General features: G+C 49.3%; 1 protein-coding gene across 2 annotated transcripts in view; it reads left to right on the top strand.

Annotated features, from left to right (window-relative positions):
- Positions 1 to 8212: 8212 nt before the first annotated feature.
- SIGLEC1 (sialic acid binding Ig like lectin 1) overlaps positions 8213 to 17942 on the top strand; it is a 24306-nt gene continuing 14576 nt past the window's right edge. Inside the window, exons 1-6 of one of the 2 annotated variants that reach the window (XM_081833133.1) lie at positions 8213 to 8362; positions 13542 to 13616; positions 13901 to 14260; positions 14541 to 14837; positions 16205 to 16471; positions 16784 to 17038. In XM_081833133.1, the coding sequence (XP_081689259.1) occupies positions 13568 to 13616; positions 13901 to 14260; positions 14541 to 14837; positions 16205 to 16471; positions 16784 to 17038 (1228 nt within the window). In that variant the 5' untranslated portion in view covers positions 8213 to 8362; positions 13542 to 13567. Of the gene's footprint in view, positions 8363 to 13541; positions 13617 to 13900; positions 14261 to 14540; positions 14838 to 15496; positions 15842 to 16204; positions 16472 to 16783; positions 17039 to 17942 lie in introns of those variants that run through there. The other variant, XM_081833135.1, reaches the window with a different exon arrangement.

Raw genomic sequence — 17942 nt, 5'->3', positions numbered from 1 at the left:
TGTCAAATAAATAAATAAAATATTAAAAAAATAGTTTTAAATCTACAAAAATATTGAGCAGATAATGCAGAGTTCCCATGTATCCTTTCCTTGCACAGTTTTCCCTGTATTAACATCTTGGATTAGTGTTGTGTATTTGTTACAATTACTGAACCAACATTGATACATTGTTAACTAAAGTCCATAGTTAGCATTAAGGTTCACTGTTTGTGTTGTACATATATAGGTTTTGAAAAATACATAATATCGTGTATTCGTCATTACAGTATCATACAGAATAGTCTCTCTGCAGCAAAAATCCCGTTTTCCACTTATTTATCTGTTGAGTGCCTGGCAACCACAGGCAAAAAAAATTTGCCTTTTCCAGAATGTCAAATAGTTGGAATCATACAGAAGGTAGTCTTTTAATAATAATAATAATTTTTTCCCCAAAGATTTTATTTATTCATTTGAAAGAGAGAGAGAGGAGGGGCAGGGGGAGAGGTAGAAAGAATCTGAAGCAGACTCTGCACTGAGTGTGGAGCTGGAGCTGGGCTCAATCCCATAACTGTGAGATCATGACCTGAGCCCAAACTGAGAGTCAGACACTCAACTGACTGAGCCACCCAGGCACCCTCAGAAGGTAGTCTTTTCAGACTGGCTTCTGTCACTTGGTCATATGCGTTTAAGGTTCCTCCGTGTCTTTTCATGGTTTGAAAGCTCATTTCTTTTTGTCACTAAGTAATATTCTCTTGTATGCATGTAACAGTTTATTTATCCATTTCCTCATTGAAGGACATCTTGGTTGCTTCCAGTTTTTGGTGATTATAAGTTAAGCTGCTATAAACATTTGTAGACAGAGTTTTGTGTAGACATGTTTTCAACTCAACTGAGTAAATATCTTGAAGTGTGGCTGCTGGATCATATGGTAAGACTATGTTTAACTTTGTAAGAAACCCACCAAACTGTCTTCCAAAGTAGCTGTACCACTTTGCATTCCCACCAGCAAAGAATGGAGGTTCCTATTGCTCTACATCCTTGCCAGCATTTGGTGTTATCAATGTTCTGGATTTTGACCATTCTGATAGGTATGTAGTGATATCTCATTGTTGTTTTAATTTGCCATTTCCCCATGACATACGATGTTGAGCATCTTTTCACATGGTTACTTGCCGGCTATGTATCTTTGGTGACATATCTGTTCAGATCTTTTGTGCATTTTTAAAAGACTTTTTAAATTTTAAGTAATCTCTGCACCCAACGTGGGGCTCAAACTCACAACCCCGAGATCAAGAGTTGCATGCTCCACTGACTGAGCCAACTAGACACCCCTCTTTGTGCATTTTTTACTGGGGTTGTTTGATTTCTTATTTGTTGAGTTGTAAGACTTCTTTGTATATTTTGGATACAAGTCCTTTATCAGATACATGTTTTGCAAATATTTTCTCCCAGTCTGTGGCTTGTCTTTTCATTCTCTTAATAGATTGCCTGTTATTTTTCTTCTCCATGCATGTGAGCATTCCTAAATGTATCTGCCCTTCATCTCAGCTAGAAGCAGAAGCCTAATGGTGTCGCTTAGTCCCAGTTCCAGGGTTTTGAGAGACATTATTATTTGACAGTCTGGTGAAGTGGGAAATTAATTTTGGCTGAACGGTCATGTGGTGGCATTAAGGCAGCTGGAAAGGAGTCTGGGAAATGCAAATGTGGTTTTCCACTCCCTTCAGTACAGGCAGACAAGTTAGGAGGAGGTGGGAATGGTGCCGGGTGCCGGGTGCCGACCCTCCATAGAAACGTAGGAGGTAGAGCGAGATGGGTGGTGGGGGTCGGATATGGTGTAGTCTGTGTAGGTAAAGAAATTCAACCAGTATAGGATGGGACAAAATGGAAAGCAAAATTTCCTACACACAATCCACTCCTCAGAATTTTTCTATTTTTAGATATTTCAGAGTTTTAACACTATAGTTCTAAAGAATATGCTTTACCTCTGTTTCTCGGGGCAACTGGGTGGCTCAGTTGGTTAAGCATAGGACTCTTGATTTCAGCTCAGGTCATGCTCTCAGGGTCCTGGGTTCGAGCCCCGTGTCAGGCTCCGCACTCAGCGGGAAGTCTGCTTGGGATTCTCTCTCTTCATCTGCACACATCTGCTTTCTTTCTCTCTCTCTCTCAAAAAAAACCCAAACTACCTCTGTTTCTCAACTTAGTAACTCAAGAGCATCTAATGATACCTCATTGTTAAAGCAAGAATTTTTTTTTAAAGATTTTATTTATTTGACAGAGACACAGTGAGAGAGGGAACACAAGCAGGGGGAGTGGGAGAGGGAGAAGCAGGCTTCCCGCGGATCAGGGAGCCCGATGCGGGGCTCGATCCCCTGCACAATCTATATTTAAAACATAGACAACTTCTTGAGCCCCATCACTATGTAAAGATAAATTAACCTCTCTAGTCCACCTGCCCTCTTCCTTCCATACCCCTTCTAATTTCTGTTGGTTTTACTTTCACATTTCCATGGTCAAAGTTTATAACATTTACATTCTATTTTGTAATTATAGCCAAATCTTCCATTCTTTATCTTCAGGTTGATTCTGCAAACTGAAAATCAACCAATTTTATGATTATATAAACATTATCTACTACAGAACCAAGTGACGAGCTAGCTCCATTGAGAAGGAAACATAAAGCCATTCCCTCCACCTTCTGCTGCTTGAAGCATATTTGCCATCTCCAACATCAAGGTCAAGCAGATTCTCTTTTCTTATACTCCGCTAATTGTTCAAAATCATGCCTCACATGTGTTTGCTTCATATTCAGTCCCTGGAATAGATTTTGTTGTTTCTGGTTTTTAATTGCCTTTCTTTTTTCTTCCTGAGAGAAGAAACAGATGTCATTTCCATTATGTTACCACAAAATCTACTTGCCATGCACACTTTCCCATGCCCTGGCCCTTTGTGTGTGTAGTGAGATGTGGTAGCTGCTATTGTGTTTATCCAGCCCTCCTTTCCCCTCCCCTTTCTTGGTGGACTGCTGCTTCCCCAATCCAGTTATGTGATTTGGTTTGTTTTTGGTTTTGTTTCCAATTGCTGTGCCTTCACGGGTGGGCTTGCACACAAGGCCTGGTAGTTTACCTAGACGGTGACTCATCTGAGAGCTGGAAACATAACTGAGGCAAGGATAATTGGAGTCTTTCTATAGGATTTGATAAGTGGATATCGGGAAAGAGAAGCACTCACTCTTTTAGCTTCAGGTAAGGCTTGATCCAGGGACTGTAATGTCATCAAGGACCCAGGGTCACTATATATTTTTCCTCTGCCCTCAGTGTTGTCTCTATCCCCTGGCTCCTCAGAGTGGACTGTCAGCAGCAACATGTTCCTCTTGTGTATAAAATGGGGAGGGGGGTGGTCAGTTCCACCCAATCCACAGGCTTCAGAATACAGGAGGGAAATCAGAGCTTTTTTTTTTTTTTTTTTACTAAAAGAAGGGAGAATTCATTTTGGACACCCAAACCACAGATGTTCACACTTCTTTCTATTGAATTGGTTTTTTTCTCAGTGATTCTATTTTAAATTTCCAAGAATTATTTTTTGCTTTTTTTCATAACTTCCTCCATTTGTTTTATGAATATAATAGAATTAGACTCTTTTTATAAGTTCTCTTCTGTTCTTTGAATTACCTGTTTCCTCTGGGATCAGTTCACTTTTTTTTTTTTAAGTTTATTAAAGAGGCAGGGTTGGAAGCAGCCCAAGTGTCATCAAAAAATGAGTGGATAAAGAAAATGTAGTACATGTACACGATGGAATATTATTCAGTCATAAAAAAGAATGAAATCTTGCCATTTGCAGCAACTTGGATGGAGACAGAGGGTATAATGCTAAGTGAAATGAGTCAGCCAAAGACAAATACCATATGATTTCACTCATATGTGGAACTGAAGAAACAAAACAAACAAGCAAACAAAAAAAAAAAGAGAGAGAGAGAGAGAGACAAACCAAGAATCAGACTCCTAAGTATAGAGAACAAATTGATGGTTATCAGTGGGGAGTGGGAGGGGGGAATGGGGGAAACAGGTGAAGGGGATTAAGAGCACACATCATGATGAGCACTGAAGAATGTATAGAATTGTTGAATCACTATATTGTACACCTGAAACTAATATAACACTGTTCACTACACTGGAATTAAAATAAAAAGCTTAATAATAAGAAGAAAGAGGCATAGAATTGAGTAGTTCAGAGTGCAGTGCAGGAAACAGGCTGCCTGGGTTCAGATTCCATGTCTCTGCCCCTCAGGAGCTGTTTAAATCTCAGCCACGCTAATGTACTGTTCTGTGACTCAGTTTCCTGCAAAGTGGAGGTAACAAGAGCACCTGGCTCAGGGGGTCATTGCATGGTTACTGAATGTCAATGATTAGGCCACTGCATGTCAATGCTTACGCGCACAGTCAGCCCTGAATCGTGGTTTGCTATACTTTTCTTAATCCTGCTTTTGTTGGGTTTTCTCACTGGCTGGTAACACCTGGTGGCCAATTCGTCTTTAGGAAGGGAGGGCAGGGGCGCCTGGGTGGCTCAGTCGTTAAGCGTCTGCCTTCGGCTCAGGTCATGATCCCAGGGTCCTGGGATCGAGCCCCGCATTGGGCTCCCTGCTCCTCGGGAAGCCTGCTTCTCCCTCTCCTATCCCCCTGCTTGTGTTCCCTCTCTCGCTGTGTCTCTCTCTGTCAAATAAATAAATAAAATCTTAAAAAAAAAAAAAGGAAGGGAGGGTAGGGCTGATTGGTATTGGCATGGATGGAAGGGATTTTCTCTGCTCTGGAGCGTTAGCAGGAGTGGGGGTAGGGGTGGAGAAGTCCATATGCCCTCAAACTCTCCAGGAGCAGAAATGGGTACATGAGCAGAGGAGGAGAGCCAGAGCGACAGACCATAGGCTCTGGGGTGACTGAATGAGTGACAATCCAGGGTGTGGCTATGGGAGTGGTCACCTTCGGTGGGGCAGGCTCTTCACACTAAGCTGTCCCCAAGGCTCCAGGTTCAGAGTGGTTGAGTGACTTCCCCCTGATCACACAGATGCTGAATGATATGTCTGGATTTGAACTCAGCTCTATGCAAGGCCCAGGCTCTTAACCACTGAGCTACGTGACTCCCACCTGTCCCCAAGCTGACCACAGCAAGCCCTGAAGATCTTCGGGCCACTGTGGGCTGAGCCGGCCATACCTTAGATGTTGCAATTGGAGCTGAAGGGACAAAGGCGAGGAAGCAGAGGGCTCTGGCGCCTTCTATGGGAGATAGGAGGCTCTACAGAGATGCTGTCAGAGTTGAGCAGGGGCCTGGGGCTGGGATCCCAACAGTTCCAAGGAATGAGTGATTTAATTAGGATCCTGGTTGCTCTATAAAAAGGCAGGGCTTCATCTCCCCCAACTCCTTAGTAGTGAACACCTAGGATTTACCTGGGCACATCATCTATTGGAATAAAGACATAAAGCTAGGTGACTAACTTCTGGCTAGAGTGATATAAGCAGAAATGAAATATGCAATTTAAGGAATTATCCTTAAAAGATGGGGGCATGACCTGCTTTGTTCCTTCCTCCATCTTGCTTTCTGGAACGCAGATATAATGGCTGGCATTCCAGCAGCCGTCTTAGACCATGAGTGGAAGCAGTGCATTGAAGATGGCAGAACACAAAAAATTAAAAGGGTTCTAGTTTCGTGATGATTGTGCAGTTGCCACATCAGCCTTGGATACCAACACTTACTTGAGGGAGAGGGAAATACACTTCTATTTTATTTAAATCCCTATTAATTCTAATTTTCTGCATTTTAGCCAAACATTTTCTTCATTAAAAAATATATATGTATATGCTTGGGGCACCTGGGTGGCTCAGTCAGTTAAGCATCTGCCTTCTGCTCAGGTAATGATCCCAGGGTCTTGGGATTGAGTCCCACATTGAGCTCCCTGCTGGGCGGCGGGGAGCCTGCTTCTCCCTCTCCGTCTGCCTCTCCCTTTCCCTGCTAGTGCTGTCTCTCTCTGACAAATTAATTAATTAATTAATTAATTAATTACATTTTTTTAAAAATTATGCTTATTTATTCCAGAACAAAAGTAAAACACTTTTTACTAAGAGTAATGCCATTAAGTCATGAAATAAATTCATTTTTTAGCCAAATTTAATTTCATATTCAAGATTTCCCATTTCAAGCATTGCCACTAAAAACATTGTGTGGCATCTCTGCTCGTGCTCTTTCCTAATCCTGAAAGGTTCTATTATTTTAGGATCTGTTATTCTCAGGACAGATTTTGATCTGAAATTTTTAATTGCAAAGAGATGGAATTTCAGGATACAAAAGCCTGAGAATTGCTAAAAGAATTTCTCTTCTATTTTACAACCGACAAACAATACGGATATGAAAGTAGTTAAGCACACCACCTTCAGCCACCTGCCTCGATGCTGAAACATCAGTTGCCCAGAGTCAAGGGTGTGAGCCGGCACTGGTTTCAGGTGATGGAAGGTGGATGCTGAAGTTGCGTGCCTACCAGTTATGGCCCAAATTCTTGAGAGAATTTCTGAGCTCTCTCTCACTCCAGCGGCTGGAGCGAATGGAATGAGCTTTGTCCTTTCTATTATTTTCTTTTTCTTTTCTTTTTTTTAAGAACAGTTTTCGGTTCACATCACAATGAGGGGAAGATACACAGATTTCCCTTATGCCCCCTATGTCCCCCCCACATGCATAGCTTCCCCTGGTCATCAACATCCCCCGCCAATTTATTGTAACTGATGAACCTACACTGACACATTATACTCACCTGAAGTCCACAGTTGATGTTAGGGTTCACTCAGTTTTGTACATTCTGTGGATTTGGGCAGGTGTATAACAACATGCATGCATCTTTATGGTACCATACAGAACAGTTTCACTGCCCTAAAAAATCCTCTGTGCTCCACCTATTCATACTTTCTTCCCCACTAACCTCTGGCAACAACGACCTTTTTACTGTCTTCCTAGTTTGGTCTTGTCCAGAATGTCATACAGTTGGAATCAGCTGCATAGACCTAGAGCTAAACCAACAAGTCTCATGTTGGGGTTGGAGGAAGAAGCAATGGATGAACCCATTGTGTTTTGGTCAAAAGAGGAAATGACCCAAGGTTAGGAGAGATACAGGGGCTGCAAAGAAACCAGAGTGAGTGACAGAGCCCTAAGTTCTCTGGGGCTTGAGGATTTCAGGGCGGAATGCCAGGAGACAGTTGCTTTGGGCCACTGTGGCCTGGGGTCCTGGGTTCATCCTGATTCAGGGTTTCATGTCCTTGCTGATCTGTACATGTGGGTTTGTCCACACGGTACGGGGGCCTGCCACAGATATGTAGGGGCTGAGTGGAGTCAAGTTTGAGGTGTGAGATGAGAAACGTGTTGTCACTTGTATCCAGCATCGCTTGGAACAATTAACACTCCACTCCATATTGCGCATGACTGACACATAGTAGGCCATCAATAAAATGGGCTCCAATAAAAAAACAGTAACTAGCCGTGGTGGGAGTTTTCTTTTTCTGCCTCAGCAGGGGTTGGGGGATGCTGAAATCACATGGGGGGGGTAGTGGGGGTGTAGGACAGACAGTGAGGAATGGAGAGGGAACCAGGGATGCTCTTCCAGCCTGAGGAGTATCCTGGAGGTTGGGGGCCCTGTGTCCCCCACGACTAGGGCCTGCTTCTTTTTTTTTTTAAAGATTTTATTTATTTTTTTGAGACAGAGAGCATGAGAGGGAGGAGGGTCAGAGGGAGAAGCAGACTCCCTGCCGAGCAGGGAGTAGGGCCTGCTTCTTAGGGGATTCTTCTCAGAGAATCCTGCTACCAGGGGGATACTGAGAGGCTCCCACAGGGCTTGGAGAATCAATACTTGCATCTGGGTGCCCTGTAATGCTCCCTCACCCCAGGCTGGGCTTGTCTCCTTCCCTGTTGTCAGGAGGACCATGGGTAGAAAGTTCCCTTCCTCCTCTCTTGGACTCCCTAAAAAGGCCAGTGGCCACAAAGAAGAGGAGAATGGACATGGCTGGTAAGCAGGACCCCCCCCCATTTCACTGTGCCTGAGAGGACACTCCAGTGTGGCCCCCGATCCCACTTCTGCTTGCTCGAGTCCTGAAGGGCCTTCCTGGGGGCCCTTCCCCAGCCTAGGAGGCCTTTCCTGTCTTGGTATTATGCAAGGCCTGCAGCTGCCTCCCTGACCAGCCTCCAGGCTGAGGCTTTGGGAAAAGAGGAAGCAGCCTCCGAGGCTGGATCTCCTCTGTTGGGGTGGCAGAACCCTGGGAAGCCTCCAGCACCACAACCACCACGAGTGCCTGGCCCTCCTTCCCGTTTGTCTTCCTGCGGTTCACCAGCCCTGCAGCCCCTTCCCCTTGCGGAGCAGGTACTCCCATTTCCAGAGCGTGAGAGGGGGGCTGGGAGAGGGGCTGGCTGAGATTTGCTGGGGGGCGTTGGCGGTAGGTGCTGGACCCCAGACTAACCCAAGCCCTAGACATTAATCAAAGCTGCAGTCATTACCGGAACTCTTCCACACCCCCAAATCTTCCCCAACCCACACCCCAATCCCAGTCCTCACACCTTCCAGCCCTCCCTCACCCTCAGTGACACCCCAAACATTTCCGTCATCTTCATGCAGCCTCAACCCCGACCTTCATCCTCTCCCAACCCATCACTCTCCCCTCCGCATCCACCCAATTCCATCCCACATTGCGGCCGAGATTCACCTTCATGCTCACCCAGCTGCTGCCCACCCCTCAACCCGACCTCACAGGAGCCCAGTTCCGCTCACTCCCTTCATCACCACTTCCTCCTCCCAGCAGGACCCCCAGCACCACCTAGCACAGCCTGGGGAGTGGGGGGGCGCTTGGGCTCTAACCACTTACAGCCAGATTGAAAAAACGAGGTGTGAAATCTCTACTGCCCATTTCAAAGCCAGTCAACTTCATTTATGGGCTGTATGGCTTTTCAAGTGAAACGTCTGGCTTATTTTGGGGGCTTTCCACTATTAGGAAGATAATATACTCAGGACTTGCCCGCCTGTACCCTGTTTTCCTATTTGTGGGGCAGAGCACTCCAGATGGCTGGGTCCCCTCATTTCCCTCCTTCTGCAGCTGGGTAGGGAAGTTGCGGGGGAAGCCCTGGTGCTAGGAAACAGAAACTGAACCCTGCATAGCTGTCTATAGTGAAACTACCTTGTCCTTCCTTCCTCAGGCCAGACTGGTCTCTGGGATCAGAGGTCAGGGTTCTGCCAGCCCTCCCCAGTTATCATGGGACACTTGGTCTCACAGAGACTTTACCCGCCCACTTGTTCTCCACAGGCAGCAGAAACAGGCACCCACTGCGTGCCAGGCCACCCCAGCCCCACCCTGAAGCAATATATACCAATTCTGGGAGTGGGGGATTTAAACCCTATCTTCAGGGCACCCAAGACTTGGAGATACAAAGATGAGCCTCAGGAACTTTCTGAGGTCTGGGGAGCGATCCTCTCCCAGAAGGTCACTGCCTAAGGAAGGGGTTGTTTCCAGGCTGCGGGCCTCTGGTCCCCCAGGACACCCACGCCCTTTCCCAGGACTGGGAAATCACCCCTTTACCACCAGGGGGCGCAGGGCACCCAGGTACACCAAGCTCAATCCACGCCCTAGGATCACCTAGCCCGTAGCCCGGAGGTTTTTAAATAGAGACAAGTGTCTTCCTTTCTGGGGTCTGTCTTGCCCCTTCTTTCTTCCAGGAAAGTTCTCTAGGAGGAGGGTGGTCTTTGGGGCGGAACAGGTTGAGTCAATGAGCTGGACTCTGGTGGGACTGACCTCTTGGGTCAGTGTAAGTGACCTCTCGGGTTAAGTGTAAGTGACATCTACATGACGTGATTTGGGATGGTTCTAGAAAGGGTCCTCTCACATGTTTCAATAACCTTTGCTCCATTCTGGGGTCAGTAGGTCTAAAATCCCACCATTCCTTCTGTATTTTCAGCATTGTCCTTTTCATGGCCCCAAATGGGAACAGCAGGGGCACTGGGGCCAACCTGCCACTCTCTTCCCGATGTCCCTGCCATAGCAGAGCTGACCTTGTTACCCACCTGCCCCAAACATGCCCAGGGCTGCCTTTCAGCCCAACATCCGGGCCATAGCTCCAGCCTGGGCCAGCATGAGCCTCTCCTGTGGCCAAGGACCAGGTGTAGAGGCTGTGGGTCCATCCCCCTGGGATAGGAGGAGGCCTAGAGCGGCCCAAAGAACTGGGGATGAGCCACTGGGCCTCAGCAAATGACCAGAGCTGTCTGCTGGGTACCCTGAGAAACAGTGCTCTTCCTGGCCTTCCCCTGCCTTTGCCCCGTTCCCTGCAAGGACGTTCCTTCTCCCTTCACACTTGGCAAAGTCTATCATCCTGACGGACAATTCAGATCCCATGCAGGTCCTGGGTGCCTGCTCAGCCCCTCCCCAGGTGTGCCCCCTGGTAGCCCCCAGAATCAGTTGGGCCCCATCCCGTGGCTGGTGGGCTGTGGGCTGGGAGATGTCATGAGTTTCCTGTCCCCACTCCCAGCCTCCTCGTGCCTGCCCCCTCACTCTGCCAAGTCAGCATTTAGGACAAGGGAGGACTGCAAAGTTGGCAACATGGGTGTTTGTTTGTTTGTTGTTTTTTCAAATATATGTTTTTTTTTTTTTTTTTGAGAGAGAGGGAGAGAGTGCACATGAGTGGTGGGGAGGGGCAGAGGGAGAGGGAGAAGCAGACTGCCTGCTGAGCAGGGAGCCCAAGGAGGGGCTCGATCTCAGGACCCTGGGATCATGACCTGAGCCGAAGGCAGACACTTCACTGACTGAGCCACCCAGGCGCCCCAGCAACATGGGTTTTTGTATGCATGTTGTAAAATATACTTAACATAAAACTTACTGTTTTAACCATTTTTTAAGTGTTCAGTTCAGCGGCATTAAATACATTCACAATATTGTGTAACCATCACCACTGTCGATTTCCAGGAATTTTTCATTATCCAAAAAAGAGACTCTGCACTCATTAAACATGAACTCTCCACTCGCTCCTCCATGCCTCCTCCTTGCCCCTGTAACCTCTACTCTACTTTCTGTGTCTTTGAACTTGCATACTCCAGGTACCTCATATAATCACTCAATATTTGCCCTTTTGTATGTGGCTGGTTTCACTTAGAATAATGTTTTCAGAGTTCGCCCATTTTGTCACATGTGTCAGAATTTCGTTCCTTCTTATGGCTGAATAATATTCTATTGTATGGATAGACCACCTCTCTTTAATCCATTCATCTGTTGATGGGCACTTGGATTGTTTCCACTTTTTGGCTATTGTGAATAAAGCTGCTATGAACACGACTGTCCAAGTATCTGTTTGAGGCCCTGTTTTAAAATCTTTTCGGTCGGGTGCCTGGGTGGCTCAGTTGGTTAAGCCACTGCCTTCGGCTCAGGTCATGATCCTGGAGTCCCGGGATCGAGTCCCGCATCGGGCTCCCCGCTCAGCAGGGAGTCTGCTTCTCCCTCTGACCCTCCCCCTTCTCATGCTCTCTCTCTTTCATTCTCTCTCTCAAATAAATAAATAAAATCTTTAAAAAAAAAAAAGAACTCCTACAATGCAACAAGAACATAAACAAAAAAACCCAAACAACCCAAATTCAAAAAGTGGGGTAAGGACTTCAATACACACTTCTCCAAAGATGATATACAAGTGGCCAATAAGCCCATAAAAAGATGCTCAACATCATGAATCATTAGGGAAATGCAAATTAAACCACAACCAGCTACCACTTCAAACCCATCAGAATGACTATTAACAAACAAAACCAGAAAATAATAAATGTTGATGACGACGTGGAGAAATGGGAAGCCCCGTGCACTGCTGCTGGGAATGTCAAATGGCACAGCCTGTGGAAAATAGCTTGGGGGTTCCTCAAAAGTCAGACATAGGGACACCTGGGTGGCAGAGTCGGTGGAGCATCTGCCTTCGGCTCAGGTCATGATCCCGGGGTCCTGGGATCAAGTCCCATGTCAGGCTCCTTGCTCAGCGGGGAGCCTGCTTCTCCCTCTGCCTGCCACTCCCCCTGCTTGTGCTCTCTCTCTCTCTCTGACAAATAAATAAATAAAATCTTTAAAAAAAAAGTCAGACATAGATTACCGTGGCATCCAGCAATTCCACTTCCTAGGTATCAACCCAAAAGCGCCCTGTAGGAGTTCTTTATATGTTCTAGATATCAATCTCTTACCAGATAGATGATTTGCAAATATTTTCTCCCAGTCTGTGGGTTGTCTTTTCACTCTCTTGATAGTGTCCTTCGATGTGTACCAAAGTTTAAAATTTTGATCAAGTCCAATTTGTCTATTTTTTTTTCTTTTGTTGCTGTGCTTTTGGTGGTCATACTTGAGAAGTCATTGCCTGATCCTGGGTCGTGGAGATTTTCACCCATGTTTTCTTCTACCAGTTTTATAATTTTAGTTATATGTGTTTCTGGCATTTCTCCCCCTCAGATTCATATCTGTGGTACCCCTTAGAGCCTCATCTCCAGCAGGGCCCCTCGATGGCAGAGAGTCCACCTTCTTGTACATGGTATACAGTAGGCATTTAACTCATGTTTGTGGGATATGTGTTGTGCGGGGCTTGTGTCCCCTGCCCAGACTTGCCCTGCCACCAACTCCAGACCCCCAAGGACCGCACCTCTCTCTTGCTCACTACTGCAAGGCCTGGGGGGCTCTGTATTGCTTCAGGGCACATGTCTTCAGTCCCAGCTCCTGGGAAACGGGGGTCACAAGCTGCCAAGGACAAGGCAAGCACAGAGATGGCTGTGGGGTGGCTCCAGGGACGCCACAGGGGAAGTTTCAGCTAGAAGCCACCTTCAAGCTGCACCTTGAAGACTGAATAAGGTTTCAGCAGGCAAAGATCATTTGTGGTGGGGGCAGAGCTGGTCAGCTGGAGAGCCCATGGGTAGATGGGACTGGCCACAGGCTGCGTGTGTGGGGAGCAGAGAATGGGGGCAGAACTGGGAGTAAGAATGAGGACCTTTCAGGGATGTAAGTAGCTCTTAAAGGCAGCACTTTGGTCAGGGTTCAGTCAAGCCCCACTATGGCCTACAGCTGGTAAGGCTGGTGGTAAGGAGACAAGTTTTAAGCCATCATCCTTGCTGAGTATCTTGGAGTGAGTCACTGGGCCTCTCTGGGCTCTAGTTCTTGTTGGGTTGGGTGGTGGGGAAGGGGTGGGGAAGTGGGAGGAAAGGGAGAAACAGATGTTCATCTGCTCTCGAGGAGTGTCATTGAGGGGCTGGGAAAGCAGAACTTGGGGTGAGGCTGAGAGACACACAGAAGGCTTTCTGGGGCATGACACCAAGGGAAGGTATTCCTGGGTGCAGTCCCTGCTGGGAACGTGGGCTCCCGGCTCCCTGCTGCTGGCTGCACTAGGAGTCCTTGGCAGCCTGGCCGTCTCACTGGGTGGGCCAGCAGAGCATGTAGGGACCCAGGGCTGGACTCTCAGCAGACTCTGAGGCTGAGGTACCCTGAGGTGCCCTGGGAGGCCCTTGTGTACCCAACCAGCGCACAAGGTGTACATCACCTTCTTAGGCACCAGGACCAACATAAAGCCTGCTATGGACTTCCTGTTCTGGCTTCTCCAGCTGGTCTTAGCCACCTCAACAGGTAAGCTACGCTGGCCTCACCCATCTCGCAGGGCCTGGCCTCGGGGAGTCCAGCCCTCCATTGGCCCCGGGCAGACTGGACTGGGCCTGGTCACAGGTTTGTCCACTGAGGTCAAAGGAGGGCTCGGGGAGGCAGTGGCTGGGAGGGGCCCCCCGAGGGGCTGCTCCAGGGGTGCCTTGCTGGGGGCAGGGCAGGGTTTGGGGGCTCATCTGGGGGCAGATCTGAGGGCTCTGCCATGACACCAGGTCTTCGTCACTCTCCTCTCTGTCTTGCCTCACCCTTAGGCCTGTCCTCATGGAGCGTCTCCAGTCCCCAGGATGTGAAGGGCGTGGAGGGGTCCTGCCTCATCATCCCCTGTGTCTTCAGCTTCCCAGCTGACGTGGAAGTGACTCACGGCATCACAGCCATCTGGTACTACGACTACTCAGGCAAGCGGCTGGTGGTAAGCCACACGGAGAACCCGGAGCTGGTGGACGCACACTTTCGTGGCCGTGCCCAGTTCTTGGGGCACAGAGAGCACAAGATGTGCAGCTTGCTGCTGAAGGAACTGCAGCCTGAGGATTCGGGCTCCTACAACTTCCGTTTTGAGATTAGTGAAGGCAATCGCTGGTCAGATGTCAAAGGCACTCTGGTCACAGTGACAGGTGAGGGGCAGGGTGAGCTGGCTACTGCCTGGAAGGGTTTCCCAAGCTGCTCCTGGCCCCATTGGCTCACAGCCCCGGTCCTCAGCCCAACCCCAGCCCCGGCCTAGCCTCAGCCCTGCATCTCCTTTGCGTTCACCCTAAGTGGAGCTGGGGGTAGAAAGCAGTCTCTCCTTCTTCTTGAAGGACGCTGCCCAGGTCTCACCCCTCAGCTGGGCTTTCTAGGGCAGGAGGCCTCATGTGTGGTGAAGGGGAGTCCTGAGCCTCTGGTCGTTGTCTTCAGAGACGCCCAAGACTCCCACCATTGCCCCGCTGGCGGACCTTCGTGAGGGCATGGAGGCCTCCTTCAACTGCTCCACTCCCTATGCGTGCCCAGAAGAGCACATCAGCCTGCAGTGGCAAGGCCAGGACCTGAAGCGCTCGGTCACCTCCAGCTTCCAGGATCTCAGGCCCACAGGCATCAGCCACCTGGGGATCCTCCATATGGCCCTGTCCTGGCAGGACCACGGCCGGACCCTGCACTGTGAACTCTCAGTGGCCAAGCAAAAGACTCAGAGCGAGATTCTCCTCCAAGTGCAGTGTGAGTGTGCTGGGGGCCGCGCCCTTGGGACTGAGCACACATCTGTGGCTCCCCAGCGGAAACCAATCTCTTCTGCAGCCCGTAGAAACAGAGCCCTCGCCCCTGAGGCAGAGCCAGGCGCACTTGGACCTCCAGGGTCAGGCAGGGGGAGCGACACTGCAAAGCCCTAAAAGCCACATTTAATGGCTCACTTCTACCTCTCGTCCCTGAGGCCAGGTTGGGCAGAGAAGGGGAGGCACAAAAAGCCAGAGAACTGGGGGCCAGGGAGTGAGGCTCCTGGGACTTAGCCCAGCTCTGGAGGCTGCTGTGTGTGGGAGGAGGAGGGTTCACCCCTTTCCTGCCTAAGGCTACTCATGGTGATCATGACAAAGAAGAGGTGGAAGGAAGCCTGAGTTTCTACTTGATTAGGCAACTTCACATCACAGTAAAACATGGCAGCCTGTTCTAGGGCAACTGCTGTTCACAGGCATCAGGCCGCCTGGATCCACCCCTCGCTTGTTGGGCAAGTTACTTGCCCATCATGTCTTCCTCTGCTAAGGAGACTCGTAGGTCTCGAGGAACTATTATGGAAATTGAAGGAGTGCTTGGCACCTACTGAGCACTCTAAAATATTAGCTTATCTTATTTTCATATTTACCTAGATTAAGCACTTGAAAGTATTAGCTTTTATGAGCCTATTTACATAGCCAGAGGCTTTGGAACAAGATTTCTAGAAATGCAGGTGTTCTGTATGCACCTTCCTTACAAATGGGCTAACCATTCTCAGAGCTCATTTGACTCTGCCTTTGGTCCCCTCCATGAAGTGTTTGGTTTCTTGCCAACAGCTACCCACAAGCCACCTAAGCAGGCAGGATGGTGCTCATGATTCCCAAATAGAGCAGAGGGCGATGGCCAGTGTCACGAGGCAGAAAGCCATAGAAGTCGGCATTAGGCTGAACGCTAGACCGAGCACTGCATTATCAGGCCCTCAGTGGAGAAGGAAGGCATCAGGACCTCCTCGAGAGGTGGGGGACAGTGCCTGTCCTGACCGGGGAAGTGACGGGCCTGATGATTACCTGGGTGGACTTCCTTTTTTTTTAAAGATTTTATTTATTTATTTGACAGAGAGAGACACAGTGAGAGAGGGAACACAAGCAGGGGGAGTGAGAGAGGGAGAAGCAGGCTCCCCGCGGAGCAGGGAGCCCGACGCGGGGCTCGATCCCAGGACCCTGGGGTCACGACCTGAGCCGAAGGCAGACGCTTAACCGACTGAGCCACCCAGGTGCCCCCTGGGTGGACTTCCTTAAGGCAGAGTGTTGAAAGAGGAGAGAAGTGCACCACTACCCTCCCTGAGCCCCTCCCTTGATGTCCCCCATCATGCCTTGCAGATGCCCCCAGGGGAGTGGAGATCCTTTTTAGCCCCTCAGGGCGGAACATCCTTCCAGGTGATCTGGTCGTACTCACCTGCCAGGTGAACAGCAGCTACCCCGAGGTCAGTTCTGTGCACTGGGTCAAGGACGGGACACAGCTCCAAGTCCAGGGTCGTATGCTGAGGTTGTCCCAGGCAACCTGGGGCGATGCCGGTGTCTACACCTGCCGAGCTGAGAATGGCGTGGGCTCTTCGGTCTCACCCCCCATCAGCCTCCACATCTTCAGTGAGTCCTCGGGGAGCCTGGGTCTTGACCGGAGGGTGGGGAGGGGTCCAGGCCACTGTTGCTGAAGGGAGCCAGACCAAGGCACCTTCTGGGACGTGGGTGTGGAGTCCTAGCCCTGCCTCAAATAGAAGACAAACCTCCCTGGCCAGGGTGGGCTGTCACAAGAAGCCCAGTAAACAGGACAAAGAGATGCAGCGCCTGTCCAGAAGGGGCCTGATACAGAGCGTGCAGGGATTTAGGCTGATTGGCTATAACCCCAGTGCACTGGAAGTCGGCTGGTTATCCCCCAGCGGCCCTCTGCTGCCCCCACAGCGGCTGAGGTCCAGGTGAGCCCAACAGGTCCCATCCTAGAGAACCAGACGGTGACACTGACCTGCAACACACCCAAAGAAGCGCCCAGTGAGCTGACCTACAATTGGTACAAGAACCACGTCTTGCTGGAGGATGCCCACAGCCACACCCTGCAGCTGCACTCGGCCACCAGGGCCGATACCGGCTTCTACGTCTGCGAGTTGCGGAACGCCTACGGCAGAGAGCGCTCCGGCCCCGTCAGCGTGGTGGTCAGCCGTAAGTGGCCAGGGCAGGGGGCGCTGGATGCTGCCGGAGCCTGGTCAGAAGGTGGGGCCCCACAGGAGGGTTCGGGGCCTGGGCCTGATGGGCTCTGAGCTCACATCCCAGCTCTGCAACTCTGGGCAAGCTTTGACCTCCCTGGGCCTATTTTAAGATTTTTTTTTTTTTGAAGATTTTATTTATTTATTTGACAGAGAGATGGAGAGCACAAGTAGGCAGAGCGGCAGGCAAAGGGAGAGAGAGAAGCAGGCTCCCCGCCGAGCAGGGAGCCCGATGCGGGACTCGATCCCAGGACCCTGGGATCATGACCTGAGCCAAAGGCAGCCGCTTAACCGACTGAGCCACCCAGGCACCCCTCAATTTCCTCCTATTTTAGACTTCTTTTCATTTCGAACAAGTTAAGCTTATAAAAAGTTGCACGAAGAATACCAAGAATTACCATATACCTTTAACCTAGATTCCTCATTTGTTAACAGTTTGGTACATTTACTCTCTGTCTTTATTTATTATTATTTTTTAGAGAGAGAAAGAGAGAGCATGTGTGCGTGGGGGGGGGCAGAAGGAGACAGGGAGAGAGAGAATCTTAAGTAGGCCCAACATGTGAACCTGACAAGGGGCTTGGTCTCACCACCCTGAGATCATGACTTGAGCTGAAATCAAGAGTTGGATGCTTAACCGACTGAGCCACCCAATAGATTTCATTTTTTTTTTTTTTTTAAAGATTTTATTTATTTGTTTGACAGAGAGAGAGATAGCCAGAGAGGGAACACAAGCAGGGGGAGTGGGAGAGGGAGAAGCAGGCTTCCCGCTGAGCAGGGAGCCCGATGCGGGGCTCGATCCCAGGACCCCGGGATCATGACCTGAGCCGAAGGCAGACGCGTAACGGCTGAGCCACCCAGGC

The sequence above is a fragment of the Leptonychotes weddellii genome, chromosome 10, assembly GCF_054177405.1.
Source record: "Leptonychotes weddellii isolate Sample4059 chromosome 10, ASM5417740v2, whole genome shotgun sequence".
Taxonomy (NCBI): domain Eukaryota; kingdom Metazoa; phylum Chordata; class Mammalia; order Carnivora; family Phocidae; genus Leptonychotes; species Leptonychotes weddellii.
The sequence above is the reverse complement of the archived record's forward strand: the minus strand, read 5'-3'. Positions and strand labels throughout refer to the sequence as shown.